The following is a 22,250-nucleotide window of genomic DNA, read 5'->3' as shown; positions in this document are numbered from 1 at the left end:
CACCTCAAGGGTTTGTGATATATGGCCAATATACCACGGCTAAGGGCTGTGTCCAGGCACTCGCGTTGCGTCGTGCAGAGAGCAGTTCTTGGCCATATACCACACCCCCTCGGGACTTTTTGCTTAAGTAGCTTACCCCAGCCAATGAGAAGATAAACGATGAAGTGCCTATTTTCAGAGAAGATGACAATCAGCAGCATATGGAGGTAGAGGCCCTCAACCAGCAACCAGAAGAAGTTGGCCATGATAAAGTAGTGAAAAATCACCAGGCTCGCCTTGCATCCAATCTGGAACAACATTGTAGTACATCACTTGTGCTGCTATACAAAGACAAATTACCGGACACTCAACACAAAGAACAAACGTGTATGTGTCTATATGGAAACTAAATTCCATGTCCTTATTCTGATACACGAAGAAGTGGAAAACTCACATTTCTAAAGTATACCCACACAAACATAATCAAAGTGACCTGAAGGTACAATAACCAAAATATGTGTCCAATGGAAACTGAATTCTGTACCTCAATCTTTAAGAAGAAGTGAAAGAAACATGTTTCCAACAAATCTATACAAATACTTATCAGTCTAAATTGTGAATTAACTATAAGAACCAGAGATATGAAGGCTGATAAACATCCTGGCTCACCAGTGAAGGCAGCTCAGAACACTGATTGCTGCGAGAGAAGAGGATGTCGTCCTTCACAAGGACCGCCACCGCCCTCAGGATGAAGGAAAAGAACAGGTTGAGGTGAATGTAGTTCCTCGTGCAGTGGAGTTTTCTATAGAGGGGGTGGCAGAGGTAGTTATTAATCAGAGGATCTCTGGTGTGTTGATCCAATACCCTGCTGCTCTGAACAGAGGGTGTTCTCTACTGTACGGAACTAAGGCTGTGTCCCAAATGTCACCCTATTTTGTATATTAAGAACTAATTATGACCAGGGCCCTTGGTAAAAGTAGTGCGCTATATAGGGAACAGGGTGCCATTTGGGATGCATCCTAACTCTCACCTGAATACACAGAGGATGGCGCTCCCGGTTGTGAGGGCGATCAAAGACAAACTGTGGCCCAGGGTGTACAGAGTCTTCACCACCATAAAGAAGACCAGCTATAGGAGAGAGAACAAACAGTACAGTTATTGGCAGTATCAAAGCTGTATATATTCAATTAAATTAAATGTTTAAAAAACTATGGGCAATTACTTCACCAACATATATAGAAGACAAGTCATAATAAAGAACATGTGCAAGTCATGTGCAATATCAACATTGTGTGTACTTTCAGAATGTACTTGATCCTAACATCAAATGAATAACAAGGAAGGACAGATTATAGGTTGTAATAGTTTTTAAACATCCTCAGCAGGTAAACATATCATTACAAATACTAAACCATTCTTCCATGAAACTGGCATGCGTCAGCACATCCAAGACCTTCAATTTTATCAATCAATCAAATGTATTTAATAAAGCACATCAGCAGTTGTCACAAAGTGCTTTACAGATACCCAGACTAAAATCCTAAAGAGCAAGCAAGCAATGCAGAGGCAGAGGCAGAAGCACAGTGGCTAGGAAAAATCCCCTAGAAGGCAGGGAAAAAACCTAGAGTGGAACCAGGCCCGAGGGGTTGCCAGTCCTGTTCTGTCACGCCCTGATCCGTTTCACCTGTCTTTATGATTGTCTCCACCCCCTCCAGGTGTCGCTTATTTTCCCCGGTGTATTTATCCCTGTGTTTCCGGTCTCTCTGTTGCCAGTTCGTCTTGTCAAGTCAACCAGCGTGGGTTTTCCCGTGCTCCTGCTTTTCCTTATCTCTCTTTTGCTAGTCCTCCCGGTTTTGACCCTTGCCTGCCTGCCTCTGAACCCGCCTGCTGGACCTTTCTGCCTGCCCTGACCTCGAGCTTGCCTGCCACTCTGTACCTCCTGGACTCTGACCTGGTTTTGATCTTTTGCCTGTCCACGACCATTCTCTTGCCTACCCCTTGGATTATAATAAATATCAGAGACTCAAACCATCTGCCTCCCGTGTCTGCATCTGGGTCTCGCCTTGGGCCCTAATATCTTCTGGCTGTATAGCGTAGAGATTTAAGTGGTCATTTAAGGCCAAATTGTTTTTCAAGACATTCAAATGTTAATAGATGAACAGTAGGGTTAGATAATAACTATGATGGCTATAGAGGGTGCAACCCTTCAACGCTTCAAGATTCCACGTCAGTTGGCTTTTCATAGTCAGGGATTCAAAGTTTCAAAAGCAGCTTTCTATCTTTAGAGAAATTAAGATAGTCACAAAAGTGGTAAAAAACGTTTGGGAGAAAAACATGTACCAAGCATTACTGTCAAAAATAGCCTTCCCCTGAGAGGTGGCACTGAGTGCAGTCATGTCAACCCAGATTTACACGTTGATTCAAAGGGATTTACTATGTCATTAAAAGGACCTGCGTGAGCAGAGGTAGGAAAAGCAGAGGTACAGAATCATTGAGACATTTAGAGACTCCTTTTCAGACTCACAAAAGTGTATTGTAGAGATGGGCGAAAAAAGTGCTTCTACTGCTAAATCATTTCAACTCGCTCAAAGAGTGATTCACAGGTTGATTCAAAGAGATTGAAATCTGTTAAAAGGACCTGTGTGAATCTCCTCTCTAATATTGTTTCCCCAGGAAATTTGTCAAATGTTTGATTTCCACCCTTTTACCACTGTCTAATGATAAACAAAGTGACTTTCTTGAAAACGTCAGACAAGGACCCTACCAACCTACCAACACTCCCAGTTTGATGCAGGGCCAAATGTACATTATCTTACTAAAACAATCATTCTCTCTAAAAGCATGGAGAGAGCTCCTGTTCTGCAGCGACCTCTTCTACACCTGCACTTCACACTATCCATTGCTCATTGTTCTTCAAAACATGCATGCACGCACACATGACATTTGATATCACATCAGTCCTTGTTTTAAGTATTCTAAAATATACAGCACGTTTGAACATCACATCATAAGTGCCCTTCAAATATAACTATAAGAAAAAGTTATCCAGCCAAAGTTGAGGTTACAAAGCCTGGTCCCAGATCTGTTTGTGCTCCTGCCAACTCCACTGCTGCCATTTTGAATTTGTATTTATTATGGATCCCCATTAACTGCTGCCAAGGCAACAGCTACTCTTCGTGGGGTCCAGCAAAATTAAGGCCGTTACAATAAATATACAGTGCATTAGGAAAGTATTCAGACCCATTCCCTTTTTCCACATTTTGTTACATTACATCCTTATTCTAAAATTGATTAAATAAACAAATTTCCCTCATCAATCTACACACAATACCCCATAATGAGAAGGTGAAAACTGTTTTTATTTCATTTTTACAAATGCATTAAAAATAAAGAACAGAAATACCTTATTTGTACCTTATTTATATAAGTATTCAGACCCTTTGCTATGAGACTCGAAATTGAACACAGGTGCATCCTGTTTCCATTGATCATCCGTGAGATGTTTTTACAACTTGATTGGATTCCACTTGTGGTAAATTCAATTGATTGAACATGATTTGGAAAAGCACACACCTGTCTATATTAGATCCCACAGTCGACAGTGCATGTCAGGAATTATCCGTAGAGCTCTGAGACAGAATCGTGTCGAGGCACAGATCTGAGGAAGGGTACAAAAACATTTCTGCAGCATTGAAGGTCCTCAAGAACACAGTGGCCTCCATCATTCTTAAATGGAAGACGTTTGGAACCACCAAGACTCTTCCTAGAGCTGGCCACCCGGCCAAACTGAGCAATCGGGGAGAAGGGCCTTGGTCAGGGAGGTGACCAAGAACCTGATGGCCACTCTGACAGAGCTTCAGAGTTCCTCTGTGGAGATTGAAGAACATTCCAGAAGGACAACCATCTCTGTAGCACTACACCAATCAGGCCTTTATGGTAGAGTAGCCAGATGGAAGCCACTCCTCTGTAAAAGGCACATGACAGCCTACTTGGAGTTTGCCAAAAGGCACCTAAATGACTCTCAGACCATGAGAAACAATATTCTTTGGTCTGATGAAACCAAGATTGAACTCTTTGGCCTGAATGCCAAGCGGAAGGAAAGCATCATGCTGTGGGGATGTTTTTCAGCGGCAGGGACATGGAGACTAGTCAGGCTTGAGGGAAAGATTAACGGAGCTAAGTATAGAGACATCCTTGATGAAAACTTGCTCCAGAGCGCTCAGGACCTCAGACTGGGGCGAAGGTTCACCTTCCAACAGGACAATGACCCTAAGCACACAGCCAAGGCAACGCAGGAGTAGCTTCGGGACAAGTCTCTGAACGTCCTTGAGTGGCCCAGCCAAAACCCGATCAAACATCTCTGGAGAGACCTGAAAATAGCTGTGCAGCAACACTCCCCATCCAACCTGACTGAGCTTAGGAGGATCTGTCAAGAAGAATGGGAGAAACTCTGTAAACACAGGTGTTCCAAGCTTGTAGCGTCATACCCAAGAAGACTCTGTAATCGCTGTCAAAGGTGCTTTAATAAAGTACTGAGTAAAGGGTCTGAATACTTATGTAAATGTGATATTTCTAAAAACCTGTTTTTGCTTTGTCATTATGGGGTATTGTGTGTAGATTGATGAGGGAAAAAACAAACAAATATATCAATTTTAGAATAAGTGGTCTAAAAACTTTCCGAATGCACAGTATATACAATAAAATGTCACAATACATTACGTGTGTGCCCTCAGGTCACTACTCTACTACCAAACAACACAATCTCCATGTGTACGTGTGTGTATAGTGCATATATTATCATATGCGCGTGTCTGTGTCTCTTCACGTATCTATGCCCGTCATGAAACGAGAGATTTCAACCTCTGTGAATACCGGTGAACCTCGTAAAATTGCATGTTTTCTGTTTCATATGTTCAAAACCCGAGCCCTCCCTTAGGCCTACTATGATGAAGTCTGGTTCAACAGCAATGCTTGTCTTTTTTATCCTGACGATTTTATGATATCATTACATTTTACATAGTTTTTATAAAACCTTCTTGTTTTTCGTTTAATTTTATTACAACCTAACTTATTAGAATATTTCACCTTCCTGGTTTTATGGTGACAACGTCCGTGGCGCGCTTGCAATGCAACTTCTGGAGATGTGTGAATGCGATCTGATCTGTAAAATGGTTCTGATTATGTTCATTAAACAGGCCTTTTTGGGAGCAGCATAACGGTGAGTGGACATTCCCCCTATCTATATATATTGGATCTTTGTCCAGCAACTGTGAAAAGTTTGGAGGTGCATAAAACCCTCCATAATCTGCGTTGTTTTAATATTATATGCCCAGAGGGAGAAATGATGGTGACACACTATAGCCTATTTAAAACTAGTTGTTATTTTGTTTAGAATTTGATTAGAATTATTTGTTCTCTTTTTAGGCCTTATCAATCATTCATTTAATCTTGCTTATTGCCAATGTTTTTCATGTCCATGCTCAGCCATAATGAAATTTACAGTAGGCTTAGCCCTTATATCAGTGTGAATGCTATTGAAGCCATGTAATTACTTAGAACAGTGTGGACTGCAAATGGATTCAAGTTAATGTATTTAGCAAAAATAGTTCTACCTTTTGTTTTTTTGTGTCTGTAAGCCATTTAACAAACTATAACGGACTAACATTGGAATTGGAGTTGATTCCAAGGCAATACATAAAAGACTAAGTACACAACTTGAAGCAACCACATATTTTGCCATGGAGCACTTTCTGATTGGTCAGTGAGGGGCCATTCCTCGACAAACCCACAAATTCATCAAAACCCACCCCTTTCACGCCAATGCCAGCAAATTAGCCTATTATTGTGAAAGTGAAAATAGCAAAAATACATTTGACTCACCCCTGAACCTATAACGCTACCTCCTGTGCTTAGATTTACCATTGTGTTAGTTTTGTTAAAATAGAGCCCTTTATATCTTGTATGTTTGTTTCATAGTACAGTTTCTCCTTTTTGTTCAGTTTAGTAACATGATTTCTCAGTTTACAGTACATTTACCAATCGGTTGTGCATTTTCTTAATGGGTGCATGCTTATTAGTAACTGAAATAAGAGATTTCATAAACATGTCACGTGCAGTGTCTTGTTGCTCCTTATTACACACCACAGACCAGCAAATATTCTTTACATCTTCAACGTAGAAATCACTACAAAACGTATTGTATGACCTCTTATACATTATATTAAGCCCAGCCTTTGGAACTTAGTTTTTTCTAGATATGACTACAATATTATGATCACTACTGTACATCCAATGGATTTGGATACTGCTTTGGAGCAGATTTCTGCAGCATTGGTAATGATGTGATCAATTTCATTCCTGTGCTGTTTAAAAATACCCTGGTAAGTTGACTGATAACCTGAACCATGTTACAGCTTTTTCTTGAGTGGATGGCTTGATGAAAGCCAATTAATATTTAGGTGATCTCTCTCAATGTCAAGCCAAACACAAGGAGTGACAAGGAGTTGGCATTATAGCATAAACAGACTGGCACTCGGACTAGAGGTTACATCCCAGAAGAGGGTTCCCAAAGAGCTTGCACTGTATTGGTAATGGCAGGGACATCGTTTGGTACTTCTTGCCCCTCCACCAATTTCAAGAATTCCTGGCTTCACTACAGTATTGCAGGCATTGCAAAAGTTCTGAACTCTCTGTGTGAAACAAGTCATATAGGAAACATGTGTTCCTATCTATTTTTCATAGTGAGAGAAGATGAATTTTCCATTCCGAAAGATTGGACTTCGCCTTAACATGGGCAAACAGGGGGAAAGGCTTGGGTGAGAGTACAGTTGGTGAATTTCACAGATTAATGGCCACTCGGTTAGAGAAAAACATTTTAGTGCATTAAATATTTAAGAAAGTAGGAGTTTTATTTTCATATGGAGATCAGTAGAGTGCCACCGGTGACTCTGTGATCCAGACCAGTGGGGCCTCTTAGATAACCTCCAAGAGAATAGAGCGCAGAGAGCACAATAGGCTGTTCGAGGTCATTCCTCAATCTGAATGAAGCAAGTGAATCGTAGGGAATTGTGGCCAGCAATTTAACTACAGTCAGTTTGCCAAACAAGAATTACTGTTGGTAGTATTATTTAAATGACCTTAAATTAATGGGTCATTTGTGAGTTTGATTGCTCTTTTTTGGGGGCTTATCTCTGGTTCAGCTTTCTTCAAAGAAAATTGCTCTGATCAAATGCTGGGCAGTGGAATAGCAGTATGAATCATCAGTCTTCTTAATTTTTCCTCCTGGAACATTGCTGCTACTTGGCCTCTTATTAACATCTGCTGTATTGGGCCAACCAGGAGGACAGTAATTTGGAGTCCGTGTCCCAGATGGCATCCTATTCCCCACAGGGCTCTGGTAAAAAGCAATGCACTATATAGGAATTATCAGGGTGCCATTTGAGACACACGTGGTACAATGTTCAGATTGAGGAGACAGCTGGGTGCCACGGTGAACAGGATTTTTTATTTAGCTTTTAAGGCGCCTGTGTTTCATCTGTATTTCAAGGCATCAGGTGGAATTGAGCACACGCACGCACACACACACACACAAAAACACACACATACAAAAACACACTACACCAGACCGAGGACAGAATTTCCATGCATTTAGCAAAGGGTTATACGGCTAGTTTTCATTATCAGCATGAGGGCCTTCACACCCAGAAATCAGAACACAAACTAAATCAAATGTTATATTATATAAAAACAATCGAAAATCACTCACACAAGAACATTGTCATGTTCTTCTCTTTAATGTACAATGTACCAATACCTTGATTAAAATATCTGATATATGATAGACTACAGTGTTGTATTTCCAAACACAGCTACTTGCATGTCATATCATGTAATGTTTCTTGCTCAAACTTTGAACAATGATACAACACCAGAGACCAGACCTAGAGATCTAGAACACCAGAGAGACCAGAGACCTAGAGATCTAAAACACCATAGAGACCAGATACCTAGAGATCTAGAACACCAGAAAGACCAGAGACCTAGAGATTTAGAACACCAGAGAGACCAAAGACCTAGAGATCTAGAACACCAGAGAGACCAGATGCCTAGAGATCTAGAACACCAGAGAGACCAGAGACCTAGAGATCTAGAACACCAGAGAGACCAGGGACCTAGAACACCAGAGATACCAAAGACCTAGAGATCTAGAACACCAGAGAGACCAGGGACCTAGAGATCTAGAACACCAGAGAGACCAGAGACCTAGAGATCTAGAACACCAGAGAGACCAGAGACCTAGAGATCTAGAACACCAGAGAGACCAAAGACCCAGAGATCTAGAACACCAGTGACCAGATGCCTAGAGATCTAGAACACCAGAGAGACCAGATGCTTAGAGATCTAGAACACCAGAGACCAGAGACCTAGAGATTTAGAACACCAGAGAGACCAAAGACCCAGAACACCAGAGAGACCAGATGCCTAGAGATCTAGAACACCAGAGAGACCAGAGACCTAGAGATCTAGAACACCAGAGAGACCAAAGACCTAGAGATCTAGAACACCAGAGAGACCAGAGCTAGAGATCTAGAACACCAGAGAGACCAAAGACCTAGAACACCATAGAGACCAGATACCTAGAGATCTAGAACACCAGAGAGACCAGAGACCTAGAGATTTAGAACACCAGAGAGACCAAAGACCTAGAGATCTAGAACACCAGAGAGACCAGATGCCAAGAGATCTAGAACACTAGAGAGACCAGAGACCTAGAGATCTAGAACACCAGAGAGACCAGATGCCTAGAGATCTAGAACACCAGAGAGACCAGAGACCTAGAGATCTAGAACACCAGAGAGACCAAAGACCTAGAGATCTAGAACACCAGAGAGACCAGATGCCTAGAGATCTAGAACACCAGAGAGACCAGAGACCTAGAGATCTAGAACACCAGAGAGACCAAAGACCTAGAGATCTAGAACACCAGAGAGACCAGAGCTAGAGATCTCGAACACCAGAGAGACCAAAGACCTAGAACACCATAGAGACCAGATACCTAGAGATCTAGAACACCAGAGAGACCAGAGACCTAGACATTTAGAACACCAGAGAGACCAAAGACCTAGAGATCTAGAACACCAGAGAGACCAGATGCCTAGAGATCTAGAACACTAGAGAGACCAGAGACCTAGAGATCTAGAACACCAGAGAGACCAGAGACCTAGAGATCTAGAACACCCCACTGAGACCAGATGCTTAGAGATCTAGAACACCAGAGAGACCAGAGACCTAGAGATTTAGAACACCAGAGAGACCAAAGACCTAGAGATCTAGAACACCAGAGAGACCAAAGACCTAGAACACCAGAGAGACCAGAGACCTAGAGATCTAGAACACCAGAGAGACCAGAGAGCTAGAACTCTCAGAGAACATCACCCTGGTTACCTTATCATGCTTTTCCTCTGCCCCACACACACGGGTTATTTGGGGAAAAACTTCAGACCATCCGTCCTCTGTACAGTTCTTACTTATGTTTCCTGTGGGTAGGAGAAAAACATTGCTTTTGTCAGTTAAATGTTTGTATTGCCTCATCTCTAAAATACTTATAAATGGTTATTCCTTTCATAAATCATAGTCAAAGAAAATTGCAGCATGTTTTTTTGTAGACACAATTATTTGATTTCTCTGGTAAGTGAATCTGATGAATGATATTTATTCTGCTAAGATGATCCTCCTTTGTATGCCCACTCAAGTCAACCAAAAAAGTTTGTGTGATTTGCTACACATGGCTTCACACACAACACTAAGTGGTTGCTTAGTGGCTGTGATTCCATTTTGAGCATGACGCATGATGGCTTCCATTAAAGTTTCATTCAACTGGTTCTTGTTTACAGTGTCAAATTATTCTAAAAAACATTCAGACAGTCTTCTCAAGAACAAATAGATGCCATTTTCAGTTTTTTCACAAAAACTTCTCTCTCTCTCTCTGGGAAGCGAAAGGGTTGCATGTTTAATTCAAAGAAGCCTTCGACTTAGTCAGTTGTGTACTGAATGAACCCAGATTCTAATGTCATGTAATGTACTTTGCCACACACTATTTAGGACTACAACCACAGGCCTCTTTCTTTCTCCACTCCTTTGAATGTCACACTCCATCAGTCTACTCTACACAGACCCTGCCACAGCAGCCTACCTACTTGTAGGCTTGACGGGTGCTATAGGGATCCCAGAGTTTTCTGTTACAAATACATCTTCCAAGCCAATTTACATGCCCAACTCATCCTCTCCAATTCAATTTCACACAGCTACATTTAGTCGGAGGTATCTAGAATGTGGGGCGTTCATCATAAGACTGGAACCTGTCTTAATGTAAATACAATGATCTTACAGTAATCTATCATCTATCATACTCTTTGTCTGGGTAATTAGTTTATAATGAATGAAGTGTCAGTACAGATTCGTCTAGACTGTCACCAGTAGTGATGGGTAGGACGAGAGCTCCACAGAATCCTAGGCTGCCACATGGGCCATTGGAGATTGTGGAGTGAGCAGACATGATTAATTTTGCCTCTAGTCCATGCAGTGCAGAACATACTGTATCATTCTTGGCTTGGTGCAATTTGGCTTGGTGTAATTCACCATGATTCAATGAAGAATTTTGCCATAGTATATAGGCTACAAAAGAACGATAGACAGTGCATTTGGAAAGTATTCATACCCCTTGACTTTTTTACAGCCTTATTCTAAAATTGATTACATTGTGTGTCGATTGATGAGGGAGAAAAAACAATCTACACACAGCGGCAGGTAGCCTAGTGGTTAGAGCATTGGGCCAGTAACCGAAAGGTTGCTAGATCAAATCCCGAGCTGACAAGGTAAAAATCTGTTGTTCTGCCCCTGAACAAGGCAGTTAACCCACTGTTCCTAGGCCGTCATTGTAAATAAGAATTTGATCTTAACTGATTTGCCTAGTTAAATACATTTAAAAAACCACACAATACCCCATAACAACAAAGCAAAAACAGGTTTTTAGAAATGTTTGCTAAAAGACTCAAATATCACATTTACTGAAGTATTCAGACCCTTTACTCAGTACTTGTTTGAAGCACCTTTGGCAGCAATTACAGCCTCGAGTCTTCTTGGGTATGATGCTACAAGCTTGACACACCTATATTTGGGGAGTTTCTCCCATTGTTCTCTGCAGATCCTCTCAAGCTCTGTCAGGTTGGACGCACAGCTATTTTCAGGTCTCTCCAGAGATGTTAGATCGGATTCAAGTCCAGGCTCTGGCTGGGCCACTCAAGGACATTCAGAGACTTGTCCCGAAGCCCCTCCTGCATTGTCTTGGCTGTGTGCTTAGGGTCGTTGTCCTGTTGGAAGGTGAACCTTCGCTCCAGTCTGAGGTCCTGAGCGCTCTGGAGCAGGTTTTCATCAAGGATCTCTCGATACTTTGCTCCATTCATCTTTCCCTCGATCCTGACTAGTCACCCAGTCCCTGCCGCTGAAAAACATCCCCACAGGATGATACTGCCACCACCATGCTTCATCGCAGGGATTGAGCCAGGTTTCCTCTAGAAGTGACGCTTGGCATTCAGGCCAAAGAGTTCAATCTTGGTTTCATCAGACCAAAGAATATTGTTTCTCATGGTCTGGGAGTCATTTAGGTGCCTTTTGGCAAACTCCAAGTAGGCTGTCATGTACCATTAACTGAGGAGTGGCTTCCGTCTGGCCACTCTACCATAAAGGCCTAATTGGTGGAGTGCTGCAGAGATGGTTGTCCTTCTGGAAGGTTCTCCCATCTCCACAGAGGAACTCTATAGCTCTGTCACAGTGACCATTGGGTTCTTGGTCACCTCCCTGACCAAGGGCCTTCTCCCCGATTGCTCAGTTTGGCCGGGTGGCCAGCTCTAGGAAAAGTCTTGGTGATTCCAAACTTCTTCCATTTAAGAATGATGGAGATCACTGGGTTCTTGGGAACCTTCAATGCTACAGACATGTTTTGGTATCCTTTCCCAGATATGTGCCTCGACACAATCCTGTCTCTGAGCTCTACGGACAATTCCTTCAACCTCATGGCTTGGTTTTTGCTCTGACATCCACTGTCATCTGTGGGACCTTATATAGACAGGTGTGTGCCTTACCAAATCATGTATAATCAATTGAATTTACCACAGGTGGACTCCAATCAAGTTGTAGAAACATCTCAAGGATAATCCATGGAAACACGATGCACCTGAGCTCAATTTCGAGTCTCATAGCAAAGGGGCTGAATACTTATGCAAATAAGGTATTTCTGTTTTTATATTTGGAATATTTTCAAAAAACTTGTTTTCACTTTGTCATTATGGGGTATTGTGTGTAGATTGCTGAGGATTTTTATTTTATTTAATACATTTTAGAATAAGGCTGTAAAGTAACAAAATGTGGATAAAGTCAAGGGTTCTGAATACTTTCCGAATGCACTGTATACTTGGGGCCCATTTTTGTTTCTGGCTTTCAATGCGCTCCAACTGTAGAAAATCTACATTACACTGGTCTGTGCACCTCTGTAATTCTGTGAAATTAGGAACATTGGTCTGGTGTGAATCCAAATCCTGAAAATGGTGTGAGCTCTACCTGGAAAGATGCACACATAACATTGTAGTGTAGCTGTAGTAGTGGCTTGTATTCATGGATGACCAGGAAAAAAGAAAAAAAACATACATAATAATTTATCTTTCATCTCGCTGTGTTTCATAAATGTACTTCAACTCGCAAGAGGTTCAATGTATCTCACCGGAGAAAGCATCCAAGCGAACGAAACAGCGCCCCTCTGTCTAGTATGTGTAGCCCATCTATGCAGTCTGGTCAAAAAGAGTATGACATTGTTGCCACCCGTAGCATTGAGTACAAGGGAAGCCAACGAGCATTTCGCCTCCCATGATAAAAAAATATTTAAAATAGAAGCCTATCAGCGTTGAGCTAAACTGAGAGAGTTCAGCTTTGAATGGTCCTGGCGCACCAAAAAAAAGGTGTCAAAGGAAGCCAGTTTAGATTTGGCTTCACACCAATCACATTAGAAGCCAAATGTCATTGACAGAAAACTTGAATTGTTGCATCTCGTTGTGTCGTTGTCCTCCGGCGGCTAGCTAGCTATCTAAAATCGTCCCTTTCCTAAATTAGCCATGGATGGATATAGGGATTTGGACGTGTGGTTTTACTTAACTCTCCATAAATTCATACATTGTGCCCCTGTCCTGAGAGGAGGGAAGTTCAGCGTGTAGCTAGATGTAGTAACTTTAGGCTAATGTTAACTAGCTGTCCTGGCGCATTGTTGCCCATATGAAAGGAAGTTAAGGCTAGTGAGCAAGCATTTTAGCCAGGTAGTCTAGGACAACAAAAACTTAAAGTGTGTACTGTATGACAGAGTCAGACCAATTTAGGCAACATGAAAGAGGAGGATGCCATTGGCGTTTCTCTACAAGTAGGGTGAGTCAACATGTTTTTTCTACTTACACGCACGCATGCACGCACACACACATAAATCAGTACTATGGACAGCCACATCATATTTAGCTTGATTGGACTAAATTGTTTTTGGTATCTTTTAGTAGTCACTGTATTAGACTAAGCAGAGGTGATTAGATGATGTTGAAGTGGTGCTGGAATAGCGGTTCTATATCAGTAGTTGTTAAGTAGTCCAAAAATGTCGGAAACATTAACTTGCTTGACCACACTGTAGGTCATGTAACTGTTTGTTTCATGCAATATGCTTTGTGGACTTCACCGGTTTTGTGATTAAAACAAAGGTGTGGTTGAATATATTCTTCCACTGTGTCTTCTTATTGTCTTGGCCTTAGGCATATATATCACGGTCACAAAGCATATGAACTAACAGGTTATAGAGCAAACAACGCAATTATCACAACACATAAAGTACTAGTCAAAAGTTTGGACACACCTACTCATTCAAGGGTTTTTCTTTATTTTTACTATTTTCTACATTGTAGAATAATAGTGAAGACATCAAAACTATGAAATAACACATATGGAATCATGTAGTAACCAAAAAAAGCATTAAACAAATAAAAATATATTTTAGATTCTTCAAGGTAGCCACCCTTTGCCTTGATGACAGCTTTGCACACTCTTGGCAATCTCTCAACCAGCTTCACCTGGAATGCTTTTCCAACAGTCTTGAAGGAGTTCCCACATATGCTGAGCACTTGTTGGCTGCTTTTCCTTCACTCTGCGAACCAACTCATCCCAACTCATCTCAATTGGGTTGAGGTCGGGTGATTGTGGAGGCCAGGCTATCTGATGCAGCACTCCATCACTCTCCTTCTTGGTCAAATAGCCCTTACACAGCCTGGAGGTGTGTTGGGTCATTGTCCTGTTGAAAAACAAATGATTATCCCACTAGGCGCAAACCAGATGGGATGGCATATCGCTGCAGTATGCTGTGGTAGCCATGCTGGTTAAGTGTGCCTTGAACTCTAAATAAATCACTGAGAGTGTCACCAACAAAGCACCATCACACCTCCTCCATGCGTCACGGTGGGAACCACACATGCGGTGATCATCAGTTCACCTACTCTGCGTCTCACAAAGACACGGCAGTTGGAACCAAAAATCTCAAATTTGGACTCATCAGACCAAAGGACAGATTTTCACCAGTCTAATCGCTCGTGTTTCTTGGCCCAAGCAAGTCTCTTCAGTCTCTTTTAGTAGTGGTCTCTTTTAGTAGTGGTTTCTTTGCAGCAATTCGACAATGGCCTGATTCAAGCAGTCTCCTCTGAACAGTTGATGTTGAGATGTGTCTGTTATTTTAACTCTGTGAAGCATTTATTTGGGCTGCAATTTCTGAGGCTGGTAACTCTAATGAACTTATCCTCTGCAGCAGAGGTGACACTGGATCTTCCTTTCCTGTGGCGGTCCTAATGAGAGCCAGTTTCATCACAGCGCTTGATGGTTTTTGCGACTGCACTTGAAGAAACTTTAAAAGTTCTTGAAATGTTCTGCATTGACTGACCTTTATGTCTTAAAGTAATGATGGACTGTTGTTTCTCTTTGCTTATTGTAGCTGTTCTTGCCATAATATTGACTTGGTCTTTTACCAAATAGGGCTATCTTCTGTATACCACCCCTACCTTGTCACAACTGACTGGCTCAAACGCATTAAGAAGGAAAGACATTCCACAAATTAACTTTTAAGAAGGCACACCGGTTAATTGAAATGCATTCCAGGTCACTACTTCATGAAGCTGGTTGACAGAATGCCAAGCGTGTGCAAAGCTGTCATCATGGCAACGGGTGGCTACTTTGAAGATTCTCAAATATAAAATATATTTTTTAGTTACTACATGATTCCATATGTGTTATTACATAGTTTTGATGTCTTCACTATTATTCTACAATGTAGAAAATAGTAGAAATAAAGAAAAACCCTGGAATGAGTAGGTGTCCAAACTTTTGACTGGTACTGTATGTTGTAATATGGCTTTTTTTCTGGCTTGGCTTCCCCGGTGATTTTACTCACGCGCCGCTACTGAGCTGTAGTCATTACAGACAATATGAGAACATTGCTTGAGGAAAATCTCAAACATCTCTAACATTTGCATGATGTGGGACACAACACTTACAGAAATCCACCCAGAAATGTGACTTTGACATTGATATTGAAATTGGAATTCATATATGAAGAAAACTATAGGCTACAATACTGTACCATTTCTGCCAAAGAATGTCTTGAGCACTCTGGGGCATTCTCTAGATACTGTCTCTCCAACCTCTGCACGGCCCCAACATGCTATGTTATCCCAGATAGCTTTGCATCCCGCTCCTGTCAAGAGATTAGACAGCAGAGTTTTAATATTAATACAACGATTCAAGACAGTTGTTTGTTTGTCTCATCTTTGTGAAATTTGTAGTTGCCTACCTCATGCAACAATTTCCCAAAGCAAATCTACTTTGCCATAGGGGATTCAAGACCATACCCTCACCCTACAAGTTGTTCATTATGGATAGCATCATACTGTAGCAGTATTGAATATGATAAATGCCTCACATACATAGTGTATGCACAGCATACAGTGCAATAGGCTCTTTCAGAATGAATGATAGTCCATTAGGCTACTGGTACTATGAAACTCTATGATAGACTCTCCGTGTGGGGGTGAAGTGGCTAAATGTGTGAATCTATTTGTCTCACCAATGTCAGGAGGATGGCCAAGGCTGAGAAAGCCTTTCTCTGAAACTTGACTCCTGAAATATTTTGTTATTAATTAAACAAAAGGGTGTACAAAGGAAAATGGCATACAAAGGAAAAGTCCACAAAATACGATATTTATGTGTTTTTTTCATTAGTCCACTTTTGATACAGTCCCAAAATGTTTTGCATGTCAGCAGTCAAGTTTTCAAGATATTGGACATTCAAGAAGCAAAGTGTCACTTGCCACATCTTAGTTGTAAAAATCGAGCGCTTAGCCTTAGCCCAGTAAAACATAGCTCGCTCCCTTCCAGAGATAGAGAGACAGAAGAGAAAGCCTCCATCTGTAAATAACATAGCTAGCTCTATAAAAAGAAAGCTATTAACATCAGATAGAATTAATGACATTAAAACACATTGTGAAAAACGGACAAAAAAATACATATTCACGATGTGACCCACATGAGTATCTCTGCACTCTCTTAGTAGTATAATATGTGTCTCTCAGTGTCTCAAATGGCACCCTATTCCATTTATCGTGCATAGGGCTCTGGTGATATTATTTCAAGTGCAGCTCCTGCTTTTTGGTATCTCCATATCTGTGATACAGTGTATGACAATGGCAGTGCAGTACCACACTATAAGATAAAAATGTTGAGCATATTGCCACCCACAGTGTTTACTGGCGCTAACAAACACCGATTTTTTAATGCTAAATGTTTCATAATCATATTAGCCTAGGGCAACTGATGCATGAAAACCCTGCTCCCTTTAATGTTGACCTGGATGCTCTCTATGCTTTCGAAGCACAGTTGACTTAATTGGTAAGAGTACGGCGCTAGCAACGTCAGGGTTGTGGCTTCGATTCCCGCTGGGGCCATCCATTCGCTTTGGATAAGGTGTCTGCTAGACAGCGAATATTAAATTAATATTACACAAACACAAGCCCAGAAATATACACATTGTTTTTGTGTCGGGACTCAGAAAGATAGCCAAAGACTGAGTGTATTGTCTTTGATAACGTACACTAATTCCCTTGACAATTAACATTATTTCTCTACCCAATTAGTTTAATTTATGTAGCACAGCCTTGGCTATAACTCACAGTAAAGTTTCAACATAGTAAGTCGGCAGCATGGTGGGGCTTGCAGGCATAACGTTTTGTAGAATGATCATAGGCATGAGTTGTAGAACCTTCAACATGTTCAACATTTACTTCAAGATAGTTAAAGTGCAAGCTATTCAGATTTGAATGGAAAGTGACAATACATCAAAGTTTGTGGTCACAATCTGAGTTGTGATGCTAATCTGGACTAAGAAACTATTGAGTCTTCATTTCATTTGACAGAGGCATTGGGGAGTAGCACATGGGATTCACTTTCCATTACTTTCAAAGGCACTTGAAAAGATGAGATTTCACATATTCTTTTAAAAGTTTCATAAAAATAATCTTGCACCATTCACCAAAATATGCAGTCTGTTTCCAATCCCAGAATATTCGGAAATCTATTCACAAGCCACGGTTTATCTTAACTGTCAGATGAGGAGATAAATGTGAAATCAAAATATGCCGTGATGGTGTCACCTTTGGAGGCATTTGAAGATTCTTGTTCCCTCAGCTTCACAAGACATTCCTCCTGGTCTTTCTCAAGCTCCAGAAGGAAGTTACATGTTGGATGTCTTCCACTCACCTAATTAAAAAGAAATTCAATGTTTGATTAACTTGAATTAACTCATCCTTAGATGTTAGTATTTTAATTGGTCAGTTGTGTAGTAGAAAGAAAGGTGTACAGTGATTACATTCATGCACATTCATATTGTGAATTCAATGAATTATTCAAAGGACATCGTATCTTATAGGCTGCAGAATGGCAAGCAAAGACCAGTGAACAAGACATTAATCTAACTGGCGTGCTGTGGGACAAATCTGTCCGGGGGCATAAAAGACTGTAAAAATGTCATCAAATCAGCTCCAAGTGATTTTCATTTTGGGAATCTGTTCCAAAGTGTTCCGACGTATAATAGAGAGAGATTTCGTGATTGTATACAATGTAAGCAAGGTTTGAAATGATTATGTTTCAGTCAAATATTATATCTGTTTGGGCTACTTGCGGTCTACAAATGATTTGTAATTATATTCCGGCCCCCCTGACCATCCACTCGGCCCGCGGCTGAATCTAGTGGATGATCCCTGATCTACAGCATCAGCTATCATGTTTAAGATGCTTTGACACTGTATCTTGTTTTAAATTGTTTAAAAAATCATGGCATCTGAGCACTGAATTTCCACCTTCCTAACTATATGCGAAGTTGAGACAGGGAATAAATTAATAAAATAATGAGTAGGTTTACTGGAGAGGAAAGATTCCCATTATATTACAGATATAATCAAATGGATGTGATTTTTTCCATGAGTAAATAAAGGTTAAATAAAAAATAAAGTAAATGGAGAGATGGATAGAATAACCAACATAATGGCCTCCTGAGTGGCGTAGCGGTCTACAGACCCGGGTTTGATCCCAGGCTGTATCACAACCGGCCGTGACCTGGAGTCCCATAGGGCGGCTCAAAATTGACCCAGCGTCATCCGTGTTAGGGGAGGGTTTGTGTCGTCAGTTGAACGGTGTTTCCTCAGACACATTGGTGCAGCTGGCTTCCGGGTTAAACGGGCTGGTGTTAAAGAATGTGTATTGGCGGGTCATGTTTCGGGGGACGCATGACTCGACCCCGAGCCTGTTGGGGAGTTTCAGCGATGAGACAAGATCGTAATTGAAATTCTGAGAAAGAAGGGGATAAAAAATAATAACCAATGTATTTACACGTCATGAATTTGCACTCTAAATATTCTGTGTAGGTTGGTGGTTATGGAACATAGTGTAGTAGAGAATTCCTCGACAAACACCTTGTAACGGCAGATTTCCTCCTCTTCGTCTGAAGAGGAGGTGTAGCAGGGATCGGACCAAGACGCAGCGTAGTTAGTGTCCATGTTTTAATAATAATCAACTGAACAAGACACAAACAAAATAATAAAAGTGAATCTAACCGAAACAGTCCTATCTGGTGCAATGAACACAAAGACAGAAGACAACCACCCACAAAACCCAACACAAAACAAGCCACCTAAATATGGTTCCCAATCAGAGACAATGACAAACACCTGCCTCTGATTGAGAACCATATTAGGCCAAACAACAAACCCAACATAGAAACACAATATATAGATAACCCACCCAACTCACGCCCTGACCACACTAAAACAAAGAAAACACAAAAGAACTATGGTCAGAACGTGACACACCTTCAGCACCCTAAATGGGAACTGTATACATTCCATAGATCCCTAAGGGTCTCAGACGTCTATGTGAGAGAGTGTGTAAGTATGTTACCGACATGTTAGTCTCTTCAGGAGGAGTCAAGTGCAATACAAAGGTGATGATGGACTGAGTGTGAAGAACATAATAGTCAAACTGGTCAGTGTGCTGCAGGAAGAGAGTGGCTTGAAAACAAACTGTATGTCAGAATCAACTTTTGTTTCCCGTTAGTCTTTTTCTGCTAAACACACCCAATCCCTGCCAGGAGAAACAAGTGGCATGTGTCAGAAAGGGTGAGAGCCACACAGTATGACACAGAGAGCGTGCCTCAGGGGGAACACACACACACAGTACGGCATCAGGCAGCAATGTCTATAAAAAGGCTACAGAAGCGTTAACAAACAATCAGGGGCACCAAGCGGAAGAGAACTCGCACTGGGTCAATGGGCCCTTAATGCTTTATCCCAAATGGCACCTTATACCCAACATAGTGCACTACTTTTGATAGTACAGTATATGGGGAATATGGGTCCATTTGGGACACAAATAATGACTGATATGACCCCTGGCCTCTGTTAAGGCAAACACACCTACTGTATCTACACTGACAGTCCAAAACGCATCCAAAGAAACTACATCGCACTGTGGAACTGACTGGCAACTGGTCCTTCTGATCGTGTCCCAAATGGTACCCTATTCCCTACATAGTGCACTACTTTTGCCCAGAGCCTTAAGGGCCCTGACCAAAAGTAGTGCACTACAAAGGGAATAGGATGTCATTTGGGACGCACATCTCCTTTCTCTCCTCTCCCTTCAGGCCGAGAGAAACCTTAAAATCAGTGTCGTCATTTTAAACAGAATGTTTCCCCTGGCTAGCTAGGATGGGCACTGAGGACACTGCTACCTTTCGTGAGTATGCGGTCTCGTGTGAGCAGAAATAATCACTCTGACTTGGGACTCTCACAGCGTTGCCCAAAATGGAAGAGATTGCCAGGTCAGTGGCTGGGGCATGCATCTCTGTGAGAGTTAGTGACTCACTCCTAGCATGCTAAAGGGCCTTTTAAATGAGGCTGCACTCAGCACTCAACCACTAATTACTGGTTTCACCCAGCGTCAACTCGGCTGTCACTACTAATGTGTGTGGCCTTAGTTATGTTAATGCAGCAATCCTATCTATTTTTTGCAAAACCAAATTTATTTTTTAAACGCTTCTTTGCTAAACCAAATTGTGGCAGACAGACATATTCATTGAAAGGCCATTGGTGTTGTAGGATATTGCTATGATTAATTTATAGTATTCTGTCAGAGAAAGGAGATGCAGAGTAGATACATTCCAAATGTAATATATCTTAGTAAATGCAACTCAACGCAGACTTTCAGGCTAAAATGTGAAAGCCTAAACTTCTAATATTACTACTGTGTATCCCACAGCTGATTTTGTAACTAATGTTAAAAACACAAACACTGGGGACACACAGTAAGCCTCTGTAGCTTTTTATTTGATTATCCTTTATCCAATATTGTTATGAATCGAATTGCAGCATAATATGTTCCATACAATAATATCAAATAAAACCCTAATATTTACCTCTTTCCCCTAACAGATAAATCAGTGTCCAGTGATCCTGTTTAAAACGGTTTATATCTGTCTATAACCAGATGGACTTGTGAACCCAAGACTGGTATATAATATATAATAATATATGCCATTTAGTAGACGCTTTTATCCAAAGCGACTTACAGTCATGCATGCATTTTACGTATGGGTGGTCACTAACCCACTAACCCACTACCCACATACCGTATTCAATCTGTTATAATTTGATGAAAGGCAGTGTCTAGACCTTACTATTTTCAGGGCCAGATTAACAAACAGGCTCGCAGATCACGTGCCTCTACCTCCAGGGGTCTGCCAACCAAATGTTTTTTCGGGGGTTGTGGGCCTCATGGAGGTCGGGGACCCTCAGGTAGCAATATGATAGCAAATTAACTATAATCGCAGGAAACTAGCTTAAAAAATTCTAAATTTTCTCAGCCTCATGGCAAAATATGAACAATGCATGAGATGAGTGATAAAACAGACCATTTTTCTCTCTGAATCACAGCAAAAAGTGTAGAATAGCATTATAAAACTGAATTTTTTTTCAACATAAATTGTCTTGAAATGCAGGAAGTTAGCTGTTTTCCTGAAAAAAATCCCTCTCATCAACTGACTATTGAATGAGACAGAATAACTTTGTGTGTGACGGATCCAATGTACTTTATACTTGGGAGTCAAGAACATATCATTGCAATAAGCAACCACTTCAATGTCATATACAGGTTAATTGCGCATATGAGGCAGCTGTTGATCTTGATCTGTTGATTGAGTTACAAGATAATTATGAGCTTTTGCTAATGACCTGAAAAGAGTCCACTTGGAAATGAAAAGAGAAGGCCTATTACCACATCTGTTTTGGCAACAGTCTCTGTAGATGCCTACAGACAGTGCATACAAATTATGCTCAGATAGGTATTTCTGTACAGTACCATATGTCCTTCTTTTCATGTATTACAAAGGAAGCACTGCGTTGTATTAAACATTAATACCTACTGTATAGACAGCCTATATTATACATTTTATTTAACCTTTATTTAACGAGGCAAGTAGTTAAGAAAAAAATATTATTTACAATGACAGCCTACCCCAGACCAATTGTGCGCCACCCTATGGGACTCACAGTCACAGCTGGATGTGATACAGCCTGGATTTGAACCAGTGACTGTAGTGACAC

At 41.1% G+C, this 22,250-nt stretch overlaps 1 protein-coding gene across 1 annotated transcript in view; it reads right to left on the bottom strand.

The window, feature by feature from the left end:
• The window catches only part of LOC139560101 (vasoactive intestinal polypeptide receptor 2-like), a 44,380-nt gene that overhangs the window by 6,238 nt on the left and 15,892 nt on the right, over positions 1-22,250 (bottom strand). The window contains exons 2-7 of the mRNA XM_071376607.1: positions 17,751-17,856; positions 15,686-15,799; positions 9,424-9,515; positions 1,010-1,107; positions 649-781; positions 137-287 (exon numbers count right to left, since the gene is read on the bottom strand). Of these exons, the coding sequence (XP_071232708.1) occupies positions 137-287; positions 649-781; positions 1,010-1,107; positions 9,424-9,515; positions 15,686-15,799; positions 17,751-17,856 (694 nt within the window). The remainder of the gene's footprint in view (positions 1-136; positions 288-648; positions 782-1,009; positions 1,108-9,423; positions 9,516-15,685; positions 15,800-17,750; positions 17,857-22,250) is intronic.

This window comes from Salvelinus alpinus, chromosome 30 (genome assembly GCF_045679555.1).
Source record: "Salvelinus alpinus chromosome 30, SLU_Salpinus.1, whole genome shotgun sequence".
NCBI classification, from domain to species: Eukaryota; Metazoa; Chordata; class Actinopteri; order Salmoniformes; family Salmonidae; genus Salvelinus; species Salvelinus alpinus.
Note: the sequence above shows the minus strand (reverse complement) of the source record. Positions and strands in the feature narration are given on the sequence as shown.